The 21,922-nt window shown below is 52.8% G+C and overlaps 1 protein-coding gene across 1 annotated transcript; it reads left to right on the top strand.

Annotated features, from left to right (window-relative positions):
• Positions 1–2,092: 2,092 nt before the first annotated feature.
• FAM83A (family with sequence similarity 83 member A) lies at positions 2,093–21,285 on the top strand. The gene is made up of 4 exons (XM_066265737.1): positions 2,093–2,838; positions 11,207–11,374; positions 13,331–13,455; positions 18,730–21,285. Exons 1-4 carry the CDS (start codon positions 2,359–2,361, stop codon positions 19,238–19,240), a joined length of 1,284 nt encoding a protein of 427 aa, XP_066121834.1. The 5' UTR covers positions 2,093–2,358; the 3' UTR covers positions 19,241–21,285.
• The last annotated feature ends 637 nt before the right edge of the window (positions 21,286–21,922 follow it).

Below are 21,922 nucleotides of genomic sequence, written 5' to 3'. Positions count from 1 at the left end.
ATGATTGGTCACCTTACTCCTAGCAATTTTCCTCCCCAGAGCAAATAAGCTGCAGAGAGACCTCCAGCTCCTACCATTCTGTTTGAAGGCCACACACAGTAGGTTTCAGGCATAGTGCTCTCAGCAGATACTGGCAGGGCCCTGCTGTGATGCCATTTGATTCACTGCTCCCATGCTCTCTTACTGTTTGCCCCTGTGACTCGGCCTGAAGGCTTTCTCCGGCCCTGTGGCTGTCCTTGGTGGCACACAGGACAGGCCAGCCGTGTGGCGGATTAATGTGGCTCTGGGAGCAGCCCTAGACCAATGACAAATGGAGGTTGGTAGATAAATGCTGCAGCTTTCTCAGCCTTTGGATGGAAATAATCTGAGCTGTGTTCTGCACCATCTCCCAGAGGTCCTGGCAGGACTAGACACAGATGTTCATAAGCCCTGGATGTCCACAAGGGTAACCTGCTCATTAACATACCCGAGAGTAGCTCCCTTCCCTTCCTGTCTCTCTCTCCCCTCCGCTGTCAGTTCTTCTTGGGATCACCCTCTAACTGACAACCTCCATAACTGCACATTCCTCATTTGTGTTTCATGTTCGCAGATTCAACCAACTGCTGATCAAACAGTTTCAGAATAAAACGTTATGTTGTTTCTGACATGTACTACAATGGATGGCTCTGTATTGAACATGTACAGACTTTTTTCTTGCCATCATTCCCTAAACAATGCAGTATAACAACTATTTACATAACATTTGCACTGTAGTAGGGTACCAGAAATAATCGAGAGATTTAAAGTATGTGGGACGGAGGATGTGATATGTAATATGCAAATCCTATGCCATTTTTTTTGTTGTTGTTAGCAATCATTTTATTTTTATTATTTTTTTTAATTTTTTTTTTTCTGAAGTTGTAAACGGGGAGGCAGTCAGACAGACTCCCGCATGTGCCCGACCGGGATCCACCCGGCACGCCCACCAGGGGGCGACGCTCCACCCATCTGGGGCGTTGCTCTGTTGCAACCAGAGCCATTCTAGCACCTGAGGCAGAGGCCACAGAGCCATCCTCAGCACCCGGGCTGACTTTGCTCCAATGGAGCCTTGGCTGCAGGAGGGGAAGAGAGAGACAGAGAGGAAGGAGAGGGGGAGGGGTAGAGAAGCAGATGGGCACTCCTCCTGTGAGCCCTGGCCAGGAATTGAACCCGGAACTCCTGCACGCCAGGCCGACGCTCTACCACTGAGCCAACTGGCCAGGGCAGGGCTGTCCTTTGCCATTTTATACAAGGAGCTTGAGCATCCACAGATTTAGTGTCCAGGCGGGGGGAGGGGTGGAATAAATCCGCTATAGATGCAGAGGGATGATTCCACCTGAATCCTAGTCTCAGAGTCTGTGTCTGGCAGAAGCCAGTCAGAGACAGTGAGGACAGTAGAAAACTGCATTCCATTGACATGGAACTGACCATGACCTGACCTGGAAAGAAAAATGTGGCTTCTTCCCTGGGAGTTCCTATACTTCTAACACACTTGCTGTCACTCTGCCCCTCTCGCTGCGAGACAGACGGGTCCTATCGGTCCAATGACCCGGACTCAGTGGCAGGAACTGCTCCAAGACGGTGCTCCCAGCAGCCTGCTCCACCACGTCAGCGCTGGCCCCCGGCCTGGGAGCTGGGGGCGGGGGGGCTCTGTTGGAACATGACCGTGGCAATCACTGTGGGGGAGAGTACAGCTCTTCCAGAGCGCAGGGAGGACAGGTAACTTGGGTGTTACTGAGGGAAAGGAGGAGCACCTGGCCTGCATCCAACTTCCCTGTTCACACAGGGCGGGAGGCAGGTCTCAGGGCCAGCATGTCCCCCCCACGGGGAAATTCTGGCCTTGGAAGCAAATGGTGTTTGAGCTGAGGAGCGTAGCAGGGACACAGCGCAGGGGCGACAGTGTTGGGAGGGGCTCCCTGCTTTGTGACAAGCACCCGAAGGTCTCCAGGAGAGTTGTGCAACAAGCAAGCGGGAAACCAGCTCTCCGTGGCCGCCCGCTCACTGGGAGGAGGGGAAATCTCCCAGGCTGAGTGTGCCCAGGCGTGATTGAGCCACCCCCCTGGCCTGCGGGCAGGGCAGGTCACTCAGAGATAAGCCACCCCCTGGCTGCAGCTGGCGATCTCAGTGGAGCGTTGCTCAGGACGGCGGGAAATCACCTCCCCAGAGCGTGTGCGAGGGTGGCAGGTAGTCCCAGAGGCTGGGTGCACCCCCGTCCTGGAGCTGGGAGCTTCCAGGACTACCGGGAGCTCCTCTCCTCCGCGGCGGTGTGGCCTGCTTGGCCCTGACATTGAGGACAGCTGGAGCGCTGGCCTTCCTCCCACGACTCGGGCACAGGGCAGCATGAGCTGGTCCAGACACCTGGGCAAGATCCGGAAACGCCTGGAAGACGTCAAGAGCCAGTGGGTCCGGCCGGCCAGGACTGACTTCAGCGACAACGAGAGCGCCCGGCTGGCCACGGACGCCCTCCTGGACGGGGGGCCCGAGGCCTACTGGCAGGTGCTCAGCCAGGAAGGGGAGGTGGACTTCCTGTCCTCAGAGGAGGCCCAGTACATCCAGGCCCAGGCCAGGGAGCCCCCCTGTACTCCAGAGACCCCGGGAGGGGCGGAGGCAGGAACCAGGGGACTCGACACCTGCTCCCTGCAGTCAGGCACCTACTTCCCTGCGGCCTCGGAGAGCAGCGAGCCCACCCTGCTGAACACCTGGGCCGCGGCCGAGAAGCCCTACCTGAAGGAAAAGTCCAGCGCCACTGTGTACTTCCAGACAGACAAGCACAACAACATCAGAGACCTTGTTCGCCGCTGCATCAGCCGGACCAACCAGGTAGCGATGGCCGAGCCTGTGTCCCCTTGGCCATGGGTGGGCAGGGAGGAACGGGGCTGATGGAGAAGGGAAAGGGGGTGTGTCCCGCTCTAAGGGACGGGGTCAGGGATGTCCCTCTCTGCCTTACCCAGGATCGCTGATTTCCTGAATCCATCTGAATCAGCCTGCGTCCCAGCCACCACTCTCCCCCTTTAACTGCAAACTCCTCAATAGTTTCCTGCCTGTCCCCCATCTTCCATCTTGGTCCCTAACCACCCAGGCTCTTGCTGTTGTCAACACTTTCTCTATACTTCAGGTCTGACTTTGTCCCTTTTCTGCCTGACCACCAGTGGATTCGGCGGCTACACGGTCATTTGTGCTCAGACAGGTCTAAGCAAAGTCAGAGAGGATGAGGGACAAGTATGTGCCCCAGTGGAGTGGCCCCTTTGTGCGGAAACATGGGCCTGGGAATTCAGGAAAGCTTCCTGAAAAGGGGACTTTGGGGCTGGGTCTTGAGGAGTAGGCATTAGTCAGGCAAAACGCAGGGAAGGTGAGGGGATCTCAGGCAGAGGGAACAGCACGTGCAAAGGCCTGAACACGGAGCACGATGGGTTTGAGAGTCTGCACGTCACTTGGTATTGAGTGGCAGGAGGTGAGACAGGACCTGGAGAGGTTGTGAGGCATGCTCAGTTTGCTCTTCCCACTGTGGGCAACTGGGAGCTACCGGAGGCTCTCAGCAGGGATCACAGCTACTTTCATGAACAATCTATAACTGGGGATCCAGCCTCCCCCCCCCCAGCATCTTTGTGGGAGCAGCCCATCCTTAAGTCCAGGTGTTTGTGTGTGTGTGTGCATACATGCATATGCGTGCGTGTGCATGTGAAGATATGAAAAATTCTGCCTGCAAAAGCTTGACAGGCAACAAAATAGGTAAAGTTCATGGGGGCCTGGGACAAGAGGGAGTGGTGAGGTCTGTGGCAAAGGGGACCCACCCAAGGAGGTAGCCACAACTCAGTATCAACACAGCCAGGTCTTCCTACCTGCTATGAAGGGCTGAAAATTATTCCTTGTAGGTGAAGTCTTCTGCTTTGTAAGTGTCTTAGATTTATAACATGCTATGTTGGTGAAAGAAAGAAAGGACATCGACAGTCCTCAGGGCCAGGAGGCAGGAGGGGGGCCTTTCTGGGTGGGAAGTAGGGGGAGGAGAAGAACCCAGCCAGGGATTATGTTTCACAAACCCTAACCTGGGTTCTTTCCAGCAGCTTCAGTTAAGAATTTCCCCGCCATGGTCCCCACCCCAGGCTCTCCCTGGGCGCTGAACTTCCTGCAGAGACACCAGAGCTAGTGCCCTTAGAATCAGGCCCTGGAGGCTGGAGGGGACCCGAGTCCAGCATGCCATCTGAGGCCTGGGGAGGCTAAGAACTTGCCGCGGGGTCATGCTGCCAACCCCATGTAGGGCCCACACTTCTGGCCGCCTGCCTGGGACCATCTGTCAACTCCTGTTGGCGCCCTGTGGTGAGACAGGAGATACTGAGCTGAAGCAGCCCCCCACACACATTGAAAGCCAACGCCACACCACACTCCTTATTACCTTCTATTTAAATTTTCCACACTCCAATCCCTCCCTTCCCATCCACACACAACCTCCCACCCCTGGTGGCTTTTTCTGGAGCCCTCCTATTTCATACAACATTAAACTTGAGACCCCAGGGAGGGAAAAAAGCTTAAATATCAGCTTGCTCTTTTTTGAGTTCTTTTACATGTAACCAAATTTAAAATTTTAAAGTGATGAGAGATGGAGACAGAAACATGGAGGTATAATCTTTTTTTTAATAGTCTTTTTTTTTTCCCCCTTAATTCATTTTAGAGAGGAGAGAGAAAGAGAGAGAAAGAGAGAGAGAGAGAAAGGGAGGAGGAGCAGGAAGCATCAACTCTCATAAGTGCCTTGACCAGACAAGTGTAGGGTTTCGAACCCGGGACCTCAGCGTTCCAGATTGGAGCTTTATCCACTGTGCCACCACAGGTCAGGCTGGAGGGAGAATCCTTAGACAGATTTCTTTCCTTGAAGTCCCTTCTCACCACCCGCTTCTTGCCTGCGCCCCACCCCAGGTGTTGGGAGGGTGGGATAAGCAGAGCCACTTGTGCACCTGGGGTAGAAGGCGCTACAGGTGGTGCCAGGCAACCACTGTGCCTGTGATCTGGGGCATAGAGGACTGCTGAAATTCTGTCAGCCAAGCCAGGTGGCAGAGCACAAGAGGGACCTGCCCGAGGAGGGGAGAGAAACGGAGAGGAGAGGCACAGAGGGGGAGAGGGACAGCCCTGAACATGAGCAGCCCTACGCGCCTGGAAGCGGACACGGGAAGCTGACTAAGGCAGGCTTCACAGAGATGTGGCCTCTGAGATGAGTTTCAAAGGCTGAGTAAGAGTGTGCCAGGCAGAGAGGGCAGGGAAAGGAATTCCAGGCCTAGGGAGTGTTGAACCCAAAGGTAAAGTATGAGATGTGTAATGCCGGCGGCTGAGGCCAGGCAGGTTCACACTGGATTCAAGCAGACGGCAGAGGAACTGCGGAGCTGGGAAACGGGGCGTACCTGTCTATTGGAGGCTCGCAAAGATAGGCGAATGAGTAAACCATAAAAAGGAAAGAGCTGATAAACAAGGAAAAATCTGCTATTCCCAGTAAGGACAAGGGAGCAGGGAATCCGCGCCTCACGGTGGCGGGAGAGCGACCCGGGAGAAGCGCCGCCCAGGTGAAGCACCCGCAGCCTCACACAGACCACACGCACGTGGCGCTGCCGTGCGCCCACGCACCAGTCGGGCAACGTGCTTGCCACCGGTAAACCCGTGAGCAAGCCTCACACAGCCGTTTCCCCACAAGGGGGCTTGAGGGTCCAGGAGGTGGGGAAACACAGTCCTCCGTCTGGTGGGACAGAGCGTGTTGACATGGGACCTCAAGGAGCGATGAGGGTGGGGACAGGGATCAGAGGTTAATGGGGTTAGGAGCAGCTGTGCCTATACTTTGGGCCAAAGAGTGAGCAACAGTTCTTTATTTCTAAGTGGGCCTGAGGTTTGAGCCAGGCGCAGTGAGCCACGCAAATAGGGCGTTTATAAGGCACAGTTCCCTAGAGGCTGAAGGCACAGCGCACCATGCAGGGCCACCCAGGAAGCACCAGGGTGGTCAGGAGGCAGGAGAAGCAAGGGGAAAGCGTGGACACAGCCTTTATTGTGGTTTTGCAGGAAAGAAAAGGCAGGGCACAATAAACAGTTCAAGATGGGTGAGTTTGGATGATTTCAGCAGGTTCTGGATTATAGGTGGTCCCTAGCTGTCCAAGACCTGGCCCTGGGTGATCATTAAGGGCAGGGGGACTACTGGCTTGTTGTATGTGAGTTACATAAGGGGTTGGTTGAGTATTGGCTCTGGATTGCTTAGTTTGCATATCAAAGAGGTGCTCAGAGGCAAGGTGTTTGCTATCTAGAAATCAGCTAGCTCTGGGATGTCAAAGCATCGTAAAATAGGAAAAACAAAAACCATGATTAATACATCCTCCACGTGTGGCCAAGGATCCCGTGAGGCTTTCAAGCAGGTCTGAAAGGTCCTCCCCTTTTTAACCACTTACCTGGGTGGGACCAGCATACCTTCACAGACTTCCATCCGAACAGCATATCACACCAGACTGCTGCAGGAGCAGGTACCAAGAGCCTGCTGTCCTCTGGCTTTTCCAAGCCAGACTCCACGGAGATGTACAAAATTAAAGCAAGGCCACTCTGCTCACTACATTCTGTTGTTGTTGCTTTGGAACATAGTTATTTTTTATTAAAATAGTTATATGGCCTGACCTGTGGTGGCGTAGTGGATAAAGCGTAGACCTGGAAATGCTGAGGTCGCCGGTTCGAAACCCTGGGCTTGCCTGGTCAAGGCACATATGGGAGTTGATGCTTCCAGCTCCTCCCCCTCTTCTCTCTCTGTTTCTCCTCTCTCTCCCCCTCTGTCTCTCCCTCTGCTCTCTAAAATGAATAAATAAATAAATTTAAAAAAAGAAATAGTTATTTATGTTCATATGTAATGGGCTTAAATATTGTTTTCTGTAACTAATATTAGTTATTTTAAAACAACTAAAACATAAACATTTAAATTTTTTTTCTCGGTTTCAGTTTCTAATATAACAACTATCAATAGCTATAATCCACCTAAGACAAAGCCGGTTGGACTCCTTAATAATGTTTAAGAGGTTAAAGGGGTCCTGAGACCAGAAAGTTGGAGAACTTGAGCACGCAAGCTCCCTCTCCTCCCTCAACCCCCTCTCTCTCTGCCTCTCCCTTTCTCTGGGCAAGAAATACAGATTCATTGTAGGAGGAAAAATCGAATCAGCTCTCTGGGAGGTTGTGGGGGGCGTGGAGTGGGGGCTGGCAGAGGAGTCAGGAGGAAGAGCTCTCCACCTCCATGCCCACCCTGTCTTTTCAGGCTGCCACCCTGCCCTGGATGGACTGTCCCCCCCCACACACACAGGTCACTGGGCATTGCCAGCAGGGTCTGAGGACGGCGGGCTGGGGGAAGAGGACAGAGATGAAGTGAAGCCACCTGAGCAGACACTGTGCAGTACCCTGAAAGGCGCTCACCAGCCCGGAACACAACGGCCACGGGAGGTTGTACTGACGTCCTCAGGAGAGAGAACTGCCGCTCTCATCCATACCTTGGATGTGAAGGCATTTCTCTTTCAGCAGAGGTTGACCTTGGCGTTATTAAGGCCATAACCTTAAATGTGTACAGATGCTTAATTGTGCCATACAAGACATGGTTCTCGAGGATCTCGGTCTCACTGTTAGAACACCTCTTCTGACGTCTAGCCCGGGGTGAGCAATCTGACAGCAGTTCTGTCCCCTGTCCAGACATGCACATTCATGGAGCAGAAAGACAGCTCCAAGTAGGTACCATCTACTTGGCCTGTCTCTGCTAAGGGTGGAACATTGTTATTACTAGTACTGGTGAAGAAAAAAATGGCCACAGTCCACCATCCAAACGTGACTGCTACTTTGCGCTTTGTATTATTTATCTGTGTACTGCTTTCCCTCGTGGCCATCATTGTGGACATACTGCCCCTTTGTGCTTTTATCCCCCATTTAATTCATTAATTGTTAATACGCGTTTATTGAGCATATATTATATAGCAAGTTTCACTTTAACATTTCATCTGGTCTTATAGTTTCTATGTAACCATGATAATTATCAGAATAATTGACTCGTCAATATACTACAATCTAAGTATTAGGGAGGACTCTTCATTGGATGGCCAAAAAAAAAGTCTTAATTCTGCTCCAGTGGGAGTTTTTCCCACACCACCAAGCAATTCTCGATCACCAGCTGGGTGCCCTACACTCAAACTCACACCAGTAACAAGCCAAGGTTGTCACCTGTGCTTCTGAGCAACCGTCTCCAGACTGGAGCTTCCAATGACCCTTCCTTGGGTTCATTTAATTTGCTAAAGTGACCACAACACTCAGAGGAACATTTTATGTACTAGATTAGCAGTCTATTACAAAAGGCTGTAACTCAGGAAGACCCAGATGTAGAGATGTGTGGGGCCTGGGTAGCCACGCCCTCTCGCACACCACTCTCCCCAAATCTCTACTTGTTCACCAACCTGGACGCTCTCTGAACCCTTCCCTTCGGGTTTTTGTGGAGGCTTCATTACATAGGTATGGCTGATTATATCATTGGCCATTGGTGATTGATCCAACTTCCAGCCTCTCTTCCACCCCAGGGACCAGGGGGTAGAGCTGGAAGTTCCAACCCTCTACCAGGGGGGTAGAGCTGGAAGTCCCAACCCTCTAGTCACAGGGTTGGTTCTCCTGGCAACCAGTCCCCATCCTTGGGTTCGGTCCCAAACCCATCTCATGAATATAACAAAGATACCGTTATTGCTGTCATTACTTAGGAAATTTTAAGGATTCTCAGAGCTTGGTGCCAGCAACAGGACAAAGACAAAATAGAATTTTCTTATTTTATTTTATTTATTTATTTATTTTTTTACAGGGACAGAGAGAGAGTCAGATAGAGGGATAGATAGGGACAGACAGATAGGAACAGAGAGAGATGAGAAGCATCAATCATCAGTTTTTTGTTGCAACACCGTAGTTATTCATTGATTGCTTTCTCATATATGCCATAACCAAGGGCCTTCAGCAGACTGAGTAACCCCCCGCTCGAGCCAGTGACCTTGAGTCCAAGCTGGTGAGCTTTTTTGCTCAAGCCAGATGAACCCATGCTCAAGCTGGCTATCCTGGGGTCTCGAACCTGGGTCTTTCTGCATCCCAGTCCGACGCTCTACCCACTGCGCCACCGCCTGGTCAGGCTAATTTTCTTATTATAAATTGCAATCACAGCCCTGGCCGGTTGGCTCAGTGATAGAGCGTCGGCCTGGCGTGCAGGAGTCCTGGGTTCAATTCCCGGCCAGGGCACACAGGAGAAGCACCCATCTGCTTCTCCACCCCTCCGCCTCTCCTTCCTCTGTCTCTCTCTTCCCCTCCTGCAACCAAGGCTCCATTGGAGCAAAGTTGACCCGGGTGCTGAGGATGGCTCTGTGGCCTCTGCCTCAGGTGCTAGAATGGCTCTGGCTGTGACAGAGCGACGCCCCAGATGGGCAGAGCATCGCCCCCTGGTGGGCATGCCAGGTGGATCCCGGTCAGGCGCATGTGGGAGTCTGTCTAACTGCCATCCCGTTTTCAGCTTCAGAAAAATACAAAAAAATAAATTGCAATCACAGAAAGTAACCCCAAATAAGCTTAAGGAGAGGAATGTGCATTGACATCCACAGTGGAAAAGTCAAGGGCAGGGGTGGCTTTGGGCATTGATGTTCTTGGCAATCTGTCTCTACCTCCAGGCCCTTCTTTCTCCCCGGTTGGCTTTATTTTAGGCGGGCTGTCCCCACAGATGGCTAACAGCAGCTGCAGTTTATAGTCCGCTAGTCCACTAGCTAAACAACCTCAGTAGAAAGAATGCCTTCCCAAGCGCCCGGGCCATCTTTTGCTCCAATGGAGCCTCGGCTGCGGGAGGGGAAGAGAGAGACAGAGAGGAAGAAAAGGGGGAGGGGTGGAGAAGCAGATGGGCGCCTCTCCTGTGTGCCCTGGCCGGGAATCGAACCCAGGACTTCCGCACGCCAGGCCGACGCTCTACCACTGAGCCAACCGGCCAGGGCTGGAAAAGTGATTTTTAAATTTTATTTTATTTTTCAGTTACAGTTTACATTCAATGTTGTTTTGTATTAGTTTTAGGCGTACAGCATAGTAGTTAGACTATCATATTATAAAGTGTTTCCCCAATATTCCCAGTACCCACCTGGCACCATACATAACCATTACAATATTGACTATATTCTCTATGCTGTACTTTACATCCCTGGGACTGTTTCGTAACTGCCAATCTGTACTTCTCCATCCACTTCCCGTTCTCACCCTGTCCCCCACCTCCCCTCCCCGACTCCCTCCCCTCTGGCAAACATCATTTTGTCCTCTGTGTCTCGGAGTCTGTTTCAATTCTTTTTATTTATTTTGTTCTTTAGCTTTCACATTTAATGAAATCAATGGTAGAGAAGAGATGATTCTTTTATTTATTTATTTATTTATTTATTTATTATTTTAGAGAGAGAGAAAGAGAGAGGAGGGGACAGACAGACAGGAAGGGAGACAGATGAGAAGCATCAACTCATAGTTGCGGCATCTTAGTTGTTCATTGATTGCTTCTCATATATGCCTTGACCAAGGGGCTCCAGCCAAGCCAGTGAGTGACGCCTTGCTCAAGCCAGCAACCTTGGGCTCGAGCCAGTAACCCTGGGCTCAAACCAGTAACCATGGGGTCATGTCTATAATCCCATGCTCAAGTCAGCAACCCTGTGCTCAAGCTGGTGAGCCTGTGCTCAAGCCAGCGACCTTGGGGTTTTGAACCCGGGTTCTTAGTGTCCCAGGCCGACGCTTTATCCATTGCACTACCTCCTGGTCAGGTGAAGAGATGATTTCTTAAAGTGAGATTGGGGTGCTGTCATTGGAAGCAGAGAAAGGCATGCTGGCCAGACAGAGACGCATCTGTCTCTCCCCTTGCTGGATATCCAGGGCTCCTCACTCCCTGAGATTCTGTTGGGATAGGAGATGCAGCAGCTGCTGGCTGAGCAGGACTCCCTCATCCTGCTGGCTCAGTCTAGTCTAGTGTGTATGTGGGGTCTCTGTAAGGATTACATTTGAACCCTGCCCTGTCAGAGCGCCCCCTACCCACCCTTCCCTTCTAACACTGTCCTGGTGGGGCCAGCTCTCCCAGGCCCCCGGGGACTGAGGAAGTTTGGCTGAAACCAGATGGCACCTGGAATGGACTCTTCTGATATTTGACCTGTCTTCTCTGGCCCAGGTTCTGGCCATCCTGATGGACGTGTTCACAGATGTGGAGATCTTCTGTGACATTCTGGAGGCGGCCAACAAGCGTGGGGTGCTCGTCTGCGTGCTCCTGGACCAGAGGGGTGTGAAGCCCTTCCAGGAGATGTGTGACAAAGTGCAGATCTCTGATAGCCACCTCAAGGTAGGAGCCCTGGTGAGAGTCCCAAAGGTACTTTGACTTAGAATAAGATAGGCTATGTCACGGCAACAGATACCTCCCATGCCAATGGCTTCCCATAATAAAGGTTGATGTCTTGCTTAAAGTGTAGGTCAGACGGTCCTCCATCATCTTATTGCTACATCACAAGGAATATATGGCCTCCAAGATGGCAGTGATGGGAGAAAGGGGCCAGGAGGGTCCCCCAGGAGGAAGACCTGACCTGGAAGAGATTTCCATCACTCCCGCTCACAGCCCCTTGCCGTCACCTAGCTGCCCAGGGGCTGGGAAGTATAAAGGGCCCGTGTGCGGATGGTGAGCGTCCGGTTCTGCTGCATCCGTCTTTCCTGTTCTCAGCTGTGGAGATCCGGCGGACTCCATCGCGCGGGGCAACTTCCAGGACCTGTTGGATTTGTGTTCAGGACCCTAAAGCCCCAACAGGAAGCTGATCCTCTCTGCCTTGCCCAAACTCCCCACTTCCTTCTCCTGGCAATGAGAACAGAAACTCAGAGATAAGAGTCCCCTTGGTGGGTCAAAGTTGGGGCAGCTAAATCAAAGTCAAATGTCAAAGCTCCCACAGCTTTGTGAGCAGGCCCCGCTGAATGGCTGATGGGTGACTCCCCTCTAGCTCAGGCAGGTGGGCCTCCTGCAGGCCCCGCCCTCCTCCCTTCCTCCTTCCTGCCCCTCCACACTGACTGCTCGCAGCTGAGTTCAGGTGTCACATGCTGCAGGTCCTCTGACTACCGGGTCTGCCTGATGTTACCTGCATCCCACGGCTCAGCACGAGACCTTCAGAACAGGGGAGTCAGCGCCGCCTTGCCTTCATGGCTCACACCGGGCAGTCCTCAGCCCACCAAGGGACAGTGGGAGGTGGCCCTCCTCCTGCCCGCTCAGAGCTTATGGAGAGGCTGGTGGAGCTGTTGGAGTCACTGGGTGGCCCCTTCCCAGAGCCGCCTAGCAACCAGCAGGCGCTCTCGAGGTCTCAGCAGTCCTCGTCTTCCTCTGAGATGCCCATGCTTCACCTGCCTGGTGTTTCTACAGCTTTCCAGGGTTCCGTGAGGGCTGGGGCAGCAGGGGACAAACAGGACCACGATTTGGGTCATGGACACAGCTTTTTTTTTTTTTTTTTTTTTAGCAAGTGAGCAAGGAGACAGACAGATAGGAAAGGAGAGAGATGAGAAGCATCAACTCGTAGTTGTGGCACCTTAGTTGTTCATTGAGTGCTTCTCATATGTGCCTTGACTGGGGGGCTCCAGCCGAGCCAGTGACCCCTTGCTCAAGCCAGCGACCTTGAACTCAAGCCAGAGACCTTGGGCTTCAAGCCAGTGACCTTTGGTCTCAAGCCAGTGATCCCACACTCAAGCTGGTGAGCTTGCGCTCAAGCCAGATGTCCCATGCTCAAGCCAGTGACCTCAGGGTTTCAAACCTGGATCCTCAGCATCCCAGGTCAATGCTCTATCCACTGTGCCACCACCGGTCAGGCGGGCACACCTTGTTTTAGACAAAACAATTTAGGGTCCATGGAAGCCTCCACAAAACTGTCCCTTCTGTTGCACTGAGCCTTCCCTCTGACCAGTTGGAGGTCAAGAACTCATGTCACTTACAAAGCAAGGCTGGGCTGCCACACGTCCGTGGTCCATGGGAGCCTAAACTGAAGGCTCCCTGGACACTAGGCTCTCGTCTTCTGTTTTCTGCCTTGTTAAAAATTCTATCCTCTCCTCCTTCCCTTTATTCTCTCCCTCCATTACTTTGAGTAATGTCAGGACACTGAAAGAAATTTAGAAAATTCAGCCAAGGAAAAAAAATGGCCCATAACCCCACCCACTAGAGATAAGCCCTGTTTACCTGGTGGTGAGAGCATCCTTCCAGACTTTCTCCTAGGCATTCGTGTATCTGTAAATACATAACTAGCGAGCAACCCCTTGCCTTTCCTCCCAACAGAACATTTCCATCCGGAGCGTGGAAGCAGAGGTGTACTGTGCCAAGTCCGGCAGGAAGTTCGCCGGCCAGGTCCAGGAGAAGTTCATCATCTCAGACTGGAGATACGTCCTCTCTGGATCGTACAGGTGAGCGCTGGGCTTCACCTGTCGAGGCTTCACAGAGACTGAGGCTGAGCATGGTGCACACCAGCTCTGCACGTCAGGCACACCCCCACCCCACCAGCAGCAGCTCCCGGGAGGACTTCAGGGTAGTGAGGGAAGTTTCCCGGTGCCTCAGTTTCCCTCGATACTGCCGTATGATATAGAATCCTCTTATTCCTTCCTCAGCTCTCTCAGGTGTGGTTATAAAACCATGCACTTTGTCTTAGAGTGGGTGTGTGTTCCTCATTTTATTTTCAAATTGTTTTATTTTAATGTAACAAATTTGAGATATAAGTCACATACCAGAGAATTCACTCATTTAAAGTATGCGATTCAAGTCTTTTTTTTTTTTTTTTGTGATTCAAGTCTTTATAGCCTCACTTTCCTCATCTGCAAAATGGGGGGCTAATGATATCTTCCCCTGCAGATAAAGTTTGCAAAACACACGTGGCGTAGCCCCTAGCACACGGTAACAATAAATGATTACTGTTAGTCAGTCTGTACCCTGGCAGGGCCCCGAGGGGAGGGGACAGCTCTGCCAGGGGGAGGGCTGAGAAGAGGCTGGTCCTGAGGCGCTGCCAAACAGGACAGGCCTGGACGATGTCACCTTGGCTGCGGGAGGAGAGGTGTGGTCCCCGAGAAGACTGGGGGGCACCAAGACAGTCTTCCTCTCACTTCAAATTGCCAGAGCTCACTGAACTGTCCGGTGTCCTAGCTAAGTGACAAGGGTCAAGCCTCTAGTTTTCACCAGCATGTGTCCTTACAGAGCTCACCAGCAGGGTGGCCCTTGCCCTTGGTGCTGGAAGAAGGAAGCACAGTTACACGTGGTGAGCTCTGGGCCAGGCCCTGGGCCAGGTGCGATCACACCTGTGAGGATTAAGTAAGGATTTACTTTTTGGCACAACCTTTGAGGGAGGCATTACTCTTCCAGTTGACAGATGGGGCAGCCACCAGCTTCCCTGACTAGATCTCCAGCTCTCCGGAGCGCACCGAGGCCAACCTGGGGCTGCCATCCTGATGCAGGAAGGGCCATGGGGAGGGTGGCAGTGGGCTGGAAGACATGCAGGGCCACTCCGGCTCCTGGAGAGAGGGCAGGACAGCGATAATGTTTCTGCCCTCCGCACTCAAAGATAATCCGTTCACCAGCCCATCAGGATGCCTCTTCCTGGAACACTCAGAAGTTGTCTTCAACAAAAACAAAACAAAAATCAGGAAAGCCTTCACCCACTTTTTCAGTCCGGCTATCCCTATCCAATAGTTTGGCTCCTCTCTCTGGTTGTATATAGCTCTGTCCTCTTTGGCCGAGAGATAAGCGAACAGGGTACATTTCAACACTTAAGTGCTTATTGAGAGTCTGACCCCAATCGGCACTGTGCCAGGTGCAGGGGACACAGAGCTGTTCTCTCTCATCATAAAACGTGGGTAAGTGGCCACAGATTTGGGTGGTGTGTGTTCTAAGATCAGCATGAGCTAAGAAGCTGCTCTGGGGGTCAACCAGGAAGGAGCTCCCCTTCTGCTGGAAAGTCTTGGGGGATGAGGAAGATTGGGATGGGATGAGGGGCAGGAGGAGGCAGCTGGAACAGCAGGAGGAACAGCATGATACTGGCACGACCCTCTAACTGGCCCCTGACTCTACTCCCGCCCTGACCCACACTGACCTCTGCCACCTCTAGGCTTTCTCTACTAGGAACAGAAAGATTATTAAGCACAAACCAGATTGAATCACCTTTAAGATCCTTCCATGCTTGTCACTGCCTAGAAAAAAATCCATATTCCTACCATGGCCTCTGCCTCAGCAGGATTCTCCTTCCCCCTCCATTGTGCTGTAGCCACACTGGCCTCCTCCCAGGTTTTTCATGCTCTTTCATGCCTCAGGGCCTTTGCACTTGCTGTTTATGCCCCTGCTAGAGAGTTCATTCCTGTTGTCTTTATCCTGCTAACTTATTTTGCAGGCGGCAGCTTCTAGATTCTTCCTTAGAGAATTTCTCTGCGGACTTGTTTAGCCAAGACTGTAAATGACATGATGTCAGGACCCTTCTATTTTCTTCTCTATTGCATTCCTGGCATGAAGTGCAGTTAATGCAGTGTCTGCACATTGTATGTGAATGGATAAATGAATGAAAGTCCATGCTAGGTCCTGGCCATCCAGTGTGGCTAGGGAAACAGTTTTTCAAACTGTGCACCACCACCATCCACTGGTAGGGTATGAAATCAACTCAGTGGACTGGATTATGACCAGCTTTTCATATTTTCTTTTGTGACAGAGAAAGAGAGAGAGACAGAGGGAGGGACAGATAGGGACAGACAGGAAGGGAGAGAGATGAGAAGCACCTTAGTTGCGGCACCTTACTTGTTCATTGATGGCTCTCTCATGTGTGCCTTGACTGGGGTGGGGGGTCTACAGCAGACCGAGTGACCCCTTGCTCAAGCCAGCAACCTTGGGTTCCAGCTGGTGAGCTTTGCTTAAACCAGATGAGCTCGCGTTCAAGCCGGTGACCTTGGGGCTTGGAACCTGGGTCCTCTGCGTCCCAATGCGATGCTCTAACCACTGCATCACTGCCTGGTCAGGCTTTCTTTCTTTTCTTTCTTTCTTCTTCTTCTTCTTCTTCTTTTTTTTTTTTTTAATAAAATAAGACTAAAACTCACCAGAGCACGCTGAAGGAAGGGGGTCTGGAAAGGACTCTGTAGTTATGTAGGTATTTGTGTTGTGAGTAGGTCACAATGTGAAATGGTTTCTGCAACGGTAGCCAAGACAAGTCTGAAGAACAGGCAGGACTTGCCTTGCCGGAGAGCGAGACTTGAAACACAGCTGTCGTAATTAAGACAATGGAGGAGAGACAGACAGACTGACAAATGGAACAGAAGGGGAAAGCCCAGCCACAGACCCACCACACATACGACAAGGCACGGAATCACAACAGCACAACACAAGTGTGGGTGAGGGACGTGAGCGGGCATTTCACCAGGAGGACATGCATGTGAAACACAGGAGGAGACGTTCAGCATCAGGAGGGATCAGATAAATGCATATCAAGGCTAGAACGAGTTACCACTTTATATCTTTTCAACTAGCAAGAAAAAAGAGAGACAATACCAAATATTGGATTTAAGGACCTTCTGTTCATTGCTGATGGGATTGCAGATAGGTACAGGGACTTTGGAAGGAGTCTGGCATTTCCTCCTAAAGCGGAATGGTCACCTAGCTTATATCCCAGTAACTCCACTCCGATGTGTATTTCCAAGAAAAACTGGCTCCCAGAACAAGAGACAAATGTGACAACATTCACAGCAGCACTGCTCACAACAGAGAAGCTCTAGAAGTAACTCAAATTCCTATCAACGGGAAAGTAGCTGAATAAACCATAATCCAGTCACCAGTGGAATATTATACAGCAATAAAAAATGGAGTGCAGCAACACGAGATAACATGGACAAGTCTGAGCAATATAATATCAAGTAAAAAAAGATGCCAAAAGATTAAGTTAAAAATAACTGAAGTAAGAATTTTTACTTTCCAGAATACACAAAACTTTTTTTTTTTTTAATTATAGAAGAAGGAAAGTATGGGAACTCTGACATGAGCTTGGAGGGTGATTTCCTCCACTTTGGGAAGGCGGGGAAATGGGAGCAGGAGAAACTGCGTGGTTCGATGCTGTTACTGTGACATGCTGGCTTTCATGTTGGGTGTAGGTAGGTTCCTAGGTGCTATTATATTATTTAAAACAATGTAGCGAATAGCTGTATCCATTAAAATGGGCCACCAACAGACCAATGAAGAGAGTGGTTCTTGAGCCAAAGATTAGGATTAAGTCAATTCTATGTACTTAAGGGCCAAAACCCAATAAAAATGAAATGTATTTCATAGCCTGGGTCATATAGTAAAAGAAAGGGTAAAGGCTAGAACACAGGATGCCTGTACCTGGACACGCAGTGTGAGTGGGGGAAACTCCCACGAGGTGCACGGGGTGGGGCGGGGCGGGGCGTGGATGCTCTGCGCATGCACAGGAACGCTGGGCGCGCAGGGGCTCACGGCTGGGGCGCTGGTTGCATGGGGACCCGAGAAATTGCTGGGATACCTTTGGACCTGTTCTGTTGAGCAAAGCATGTAGGTGTTGACCTAATCTAACCTGATTCCAAACGCACAGGGCCTTTGCTTTCTTAGTGTAGCCAGGAGTCCCGCTGTCCCTGTCTGTGCCACCTTTCCTGTGACCTGGCTGACCCTAGGCTCGCATCAGCGGCTCGTTAATCTGGGACTGAGTGGGCAGCTCCCGGGCGGAGGTGAGGCTGAAACAAAGCCTCTTTGTTCTTCCCAGGATTGCCCCATCCTCCCGTGGACCCTGCGGGCTCCGCGCTGCCCGGTGGCCAGGCAGGCAGGCTTGGTGGGGCTGTGTTTGCTCAGCCCTGATGCTGTCCCCCAGGGTGACCTGTCCTCCTCTGACCGTCCTGCCCCCATCGCTCCCCATGCCTGGGTTCACATTGTTAGGGACTCAGGAATCTAACCTGATGCTCTCAGTGTGTCGTCTGGGCTGTCACACACACAGAGCGGAGGGGGAGGTGATGATGAGGGGAGTTTTCCATCCAAAATAGAAATGAATTTTGTTAAATCAGAGAATCATAAAAAGTAACACATAAATGCCTTGGGCTTTTTGTTTTCACTTAAATCCCGTAAATGGATGGAGGGACAAGTCCTGTGCTTGAGAGTGTCCTCTCATGGGTGAACCAGCAAACCACACTGAGGCCCGGCTCCTGTGGGTGCACACCGTTCCCCCCACACACACACCGGGTCCCTGCACCCGAACGCCGGGCTGCACCCCGCCGATTTCCATCAAAATACAGCCCCTGCCTTCCCAGGAGCAGCCACCTCTTCGCGGCCCCCTAGTTGGTCAAAAGAGGCAGGTGTTCCCACGTTTCACAGGTGGAGCCCCTGAGGCCCCAGCGACCAGGTGAGTCACATTGAGCACAGAGTCGGGGACACTGGGACTCAGCTGGCACAGGGGTCATCATCTGAGCACCAGGAGGGACCCCTCACCTGAGGCCAGAAATTCGCTCTGGCAACCTCATCATTGACCAGCAGACCTTGGCGGGTCTCTGAGCTTCAGTTTTGCCTTTTGTCAAAGGGGACCCCACCGTCTCCCTGCAGGGCTTCTGCCAGGATGAACGGAGGCGGCACAGAGGGGCAGTGGGCATGCGAGTCCCCTTCTTGCCAGTCTTGCCGTGACCCCGCATCATTCCCACCCTCCCTCTCTCTCCCTCCCCCAGCTTCACGTGGCTCTGCGGACACGTCCACCGGAACATCCTCTCCAAGTTCACGGGCCAGGCGGTGGAGCTCTTTGACGAGGAGTTCCGCCACCTCTACGCCTCCTCCAAGCCGGTGATGGGCCCGAAGTCCCCCAGACTGGCCGCAGCCCTCCAGCCCAGAGCGGGACACGGCCCCCCACCCGGCCACCTCAGTGGCAGTAGCTGCTCTGCCAGCGACCGACTGTCCTCCAACGGCTTCAGCAGCCCATCGATGGGAAGCAACCCCCAGAACCGGAGTCAGTCCACATCCTCAGCGCCCAGCAGCCCCCGGGGCCCAAACCCACCTCCGCCCCCCAGGCTTCAGCCCTCCCAGGGCCTCTGGGCTGCCCTGAGGCCCCACGATGGCCTGCCTGCTGTCCACAGTAACCTCAACGCCTACAGGCCCGCGCGGCTGCAGCTGCAGCACCTGGGGCTGGTGCCCAGGGCAGCCCAGGCCTGGAGGCCGTTCCTGCAGGCCTCCCCTCATTTCTGAAGGGTCCCTTGCCCCAGCCACCCTCCCAGGATTCCTGGGTCATTCTAGCCCAAGGACCCCACCTCAAGGACTAGCAGCTTTGACCCCACCTCCCTCCCACTTGAAGACACTTGGACAATATGGCTGCCTGGGTTTGAACATTCCAGGTCTGAGACCGTTCACTTGCCAACCCCACCAGTCCCTGGGTTTCTCTCTCTCGTTTGGCCCATGCAGCACATTCTGGAAGGTTGCAGGGTGGGGGTAGGGGGAACTAGAGGACAAAATCGTGACAGCGGAGCCCCTTTCTTCCAGAGAGCCGCCAGTGTGTTAATATTTCCGCTCTTTGAATCTCTAATGTAAGGGGTGGGGGGAGAAACATCCATTTGTTGTTCTACTTATTTATGCATTTATTGGTTGATTCTTGTGTGTGTCCTAACCGGGGAATTGAACCAGCAACCTTGGCATATCGGGACGGTTCTCTAACCAACTGAGCTACCCAGCCAGGGCTGGACAAGGCAGTTAGCAACTCAGTGTTGAGGATCGCTTCCGGGCAGAAGCTTCAAGAGCCAGTGCGTTTGGCCTTGTGTGAACACAGCTCAAGGTGGAGACCCCTCCCTCAAGGTGGAGCCAGCTAGGGTTCCTGAGAGACTGTGGTGAGCAGGCCCTCCCACTCCTGCCCCGCCCACCCACAGTGGGTCAGCAGTATGAGCAAGACATAAACTTTGTTGTTCAGGCCACGGAGACTGGGGTTGTTTCTGACTGCACCATGATCCAGCCTCACCTGACAGATAAACCTTGGGACCCACTGACACAGGCTGGACCGTTCCTCTGTGGAACTGGATCCCCGGTGTCCCCAGCCGTGAGCTTCCATCCCAAGGCAGCATCTCCGTCAGGAGACTCGTAGGACTTTACACAGCAGGGGAGGGCTTCACTAAAGGCCAAGCACGTCCTTTCCCAAGTTTCCAGTCCTCCCACACCCCTCTGTAGCTCCGCTCTGGCTAGAGTCACACCCGCAGCTGCCCCGGCAGGCCTCCTTGCTGCGGGCCACCCCGAAACATCCAGAGCAAGGGGGTGCTCACCAAGCTCCAGGCACAGTGCCAGGCAGAGACCCAGACTCACATCTGTCCCGGAGAATTCCAAAGTCCGCTGGAAGTAGCACCCACCAGTAAGAACACAAGAGAAGGAAAGAAACTGTATGACAGTCGTATGTGGGGGGCTTCCCTTATGGCCAGATGCAGTCCCGACACCAGGGCTTAGGGGTCACATTACCCTCTGGCGGGACTGACTCCAAGCGTTGATTGCTGATGACCAACCTTACCCCCTAAGCCTCTCTCTCCTGGAAATCGTAGGCAGTATTCATTGGGTCCTCACCAGATACTGATTTTTTATCTCTCTCTATACATTGTGAGAGCCCAGAGGCCAAGGGTATCTTCGCAGGCTTCAAGGGACCCTAACAACGGGGCTTTGGACGTCCCAGGGTACAATGAACGCTACCTGACTCTCTCCTGCGGGAGGGACTAACATTCCGACACCCAGGACGACCTTTACTTTCCCCTCTCCGGCCGCACCTGCCTGGGCTCCCCGCCTGCAGCTGGCTCGACCTGCTGGTTATCACAGAAGCGGCCGAGCCGCACTGTTCTCAGTGCTTCATTTTCTGGACCTGTTCCAAGAAGCCGTTGGCACAGAGAAGCTGTCACTCACTCTCAGACTCTCCGGAAGAGCAGGTGAGGGAAACTGCTATCGGAGCACGTGGGCACTGCAGAGGCACGTGCCCAGGCACAGCACGGCCTCCTTGTTCTGCTGGTTTACTGGACTTTGATTGAGACAGATGCATTGCTTCCCAAGATGCTCCATCCTTATAACCTCTGAAGGGCATGGTGGGTGAGGGTGTCCATACGACAGTGCCACTTGCCAAGTGGACAGAGAGGCTGGAGGGAGGTGGCCCTGGAGCACAGGGGGACACTGTGTGCACAGGCAGGCCGGGATCCAGCTCGTAGGAGCCAAGGTTCCTTTCAGCTCTGCCTGCTCACCGCATCACAGTTCACACAGACATCTCCTGGCTGGCAAGCCGGGCTTTGAGAGCAGAGGTTTCTAGACCTTCCCAATGAAACGGTCGCTAGTGAAGAACCTCCCGGCTCTCGGAGCCCCATCTCCCCCAGAGAGAGCCAGCGGGCCCTTCCTTGATTTTTCGAGAATGGAGAGAAGCTGGCTTTTCAGGCTGCTGTGGAGACGCCACGACCAGGGGGCTTGTAAGCAGCAGGCATTCACTTCTCACGGTTCTGGAGGCAGGAAGGCCAAGGTCGGGAGCCAGCGTGGCCGGATTCTGGTGTCCCTTCCTCCTGGTTCACAGACGGCTGACTTCTCACCGGGTCCCCACGTGGTGGAAGGGACAAGGTAGCTTAAAGAAATGCCCAGCTCATCGTTTCCTTCCTGATAGTCTGTCCCCGATCCTGGGAGACCAGCCTTGACTTCCACTCCAGAAGGGCCTGAATTCATCATGTATTTGATCACAAGTCACCCCCCACAGCCCCGGCCATGGGGCAGGGGCTGGGCAGCCCAGTGCGGGGAGGGAGATGTGCTCTCAGCTCTCAGAGAGCTCATGTGCCAACGCAGAGTTTATATGCCAGGGCGGCGGTAGGCCCTTTGTTTCAGAGATCTTGGTTGATTTCAGTTACTGACCACTTGGGGTACTTAATGTTTTTT

The sequence above is a fragment of the Saccopteryx bilineata genome, chromosome 3 (assembly GCF_036850765.1).
Source record: "Saccopteryx bilineata isolate mSacBil1 chromosome 3, mSacBil1_pri_phased_curated, whole genome shotgun sequence".
Classification (NCBI taxonomy): domain Eukaryota; kingdom Metazoa; phylum Chordata; class Mammalia; order Chiroptera; family Emballonuridae; genus Saccopteryx; species Saccopteryx bilineata.
Note: the sequence above shows the minus strand (reverse complement) of the source record. Positions and strands in the feature narration are given on the sequence as shown.

Bases quoted from the DNA above. Each gene is read 5' to 3' on its own strand.
- FAM83A (XM_066265737.1), top strand. From the start codon at position 2,359: ATGAGCTGGTCCAGACACCTGGGCAAGATCCGGAAACGCCTGGAAGAC. The intron at 11,375-13,330 runs GTAGGAGCCCTG...TCCTCCCAACAG, and splicing joins TCTCTGATAGCCACCTCAAG to AACATTTCCATCCGGAGCGT. The intron at 13,456-18,729 runs GTGAGCGCTGGG...TCCCTCCCCCAG, and splicing joins GTCCTCTCTGGATCGTACAG to CTTCACGTGGCTCTGCGGAC.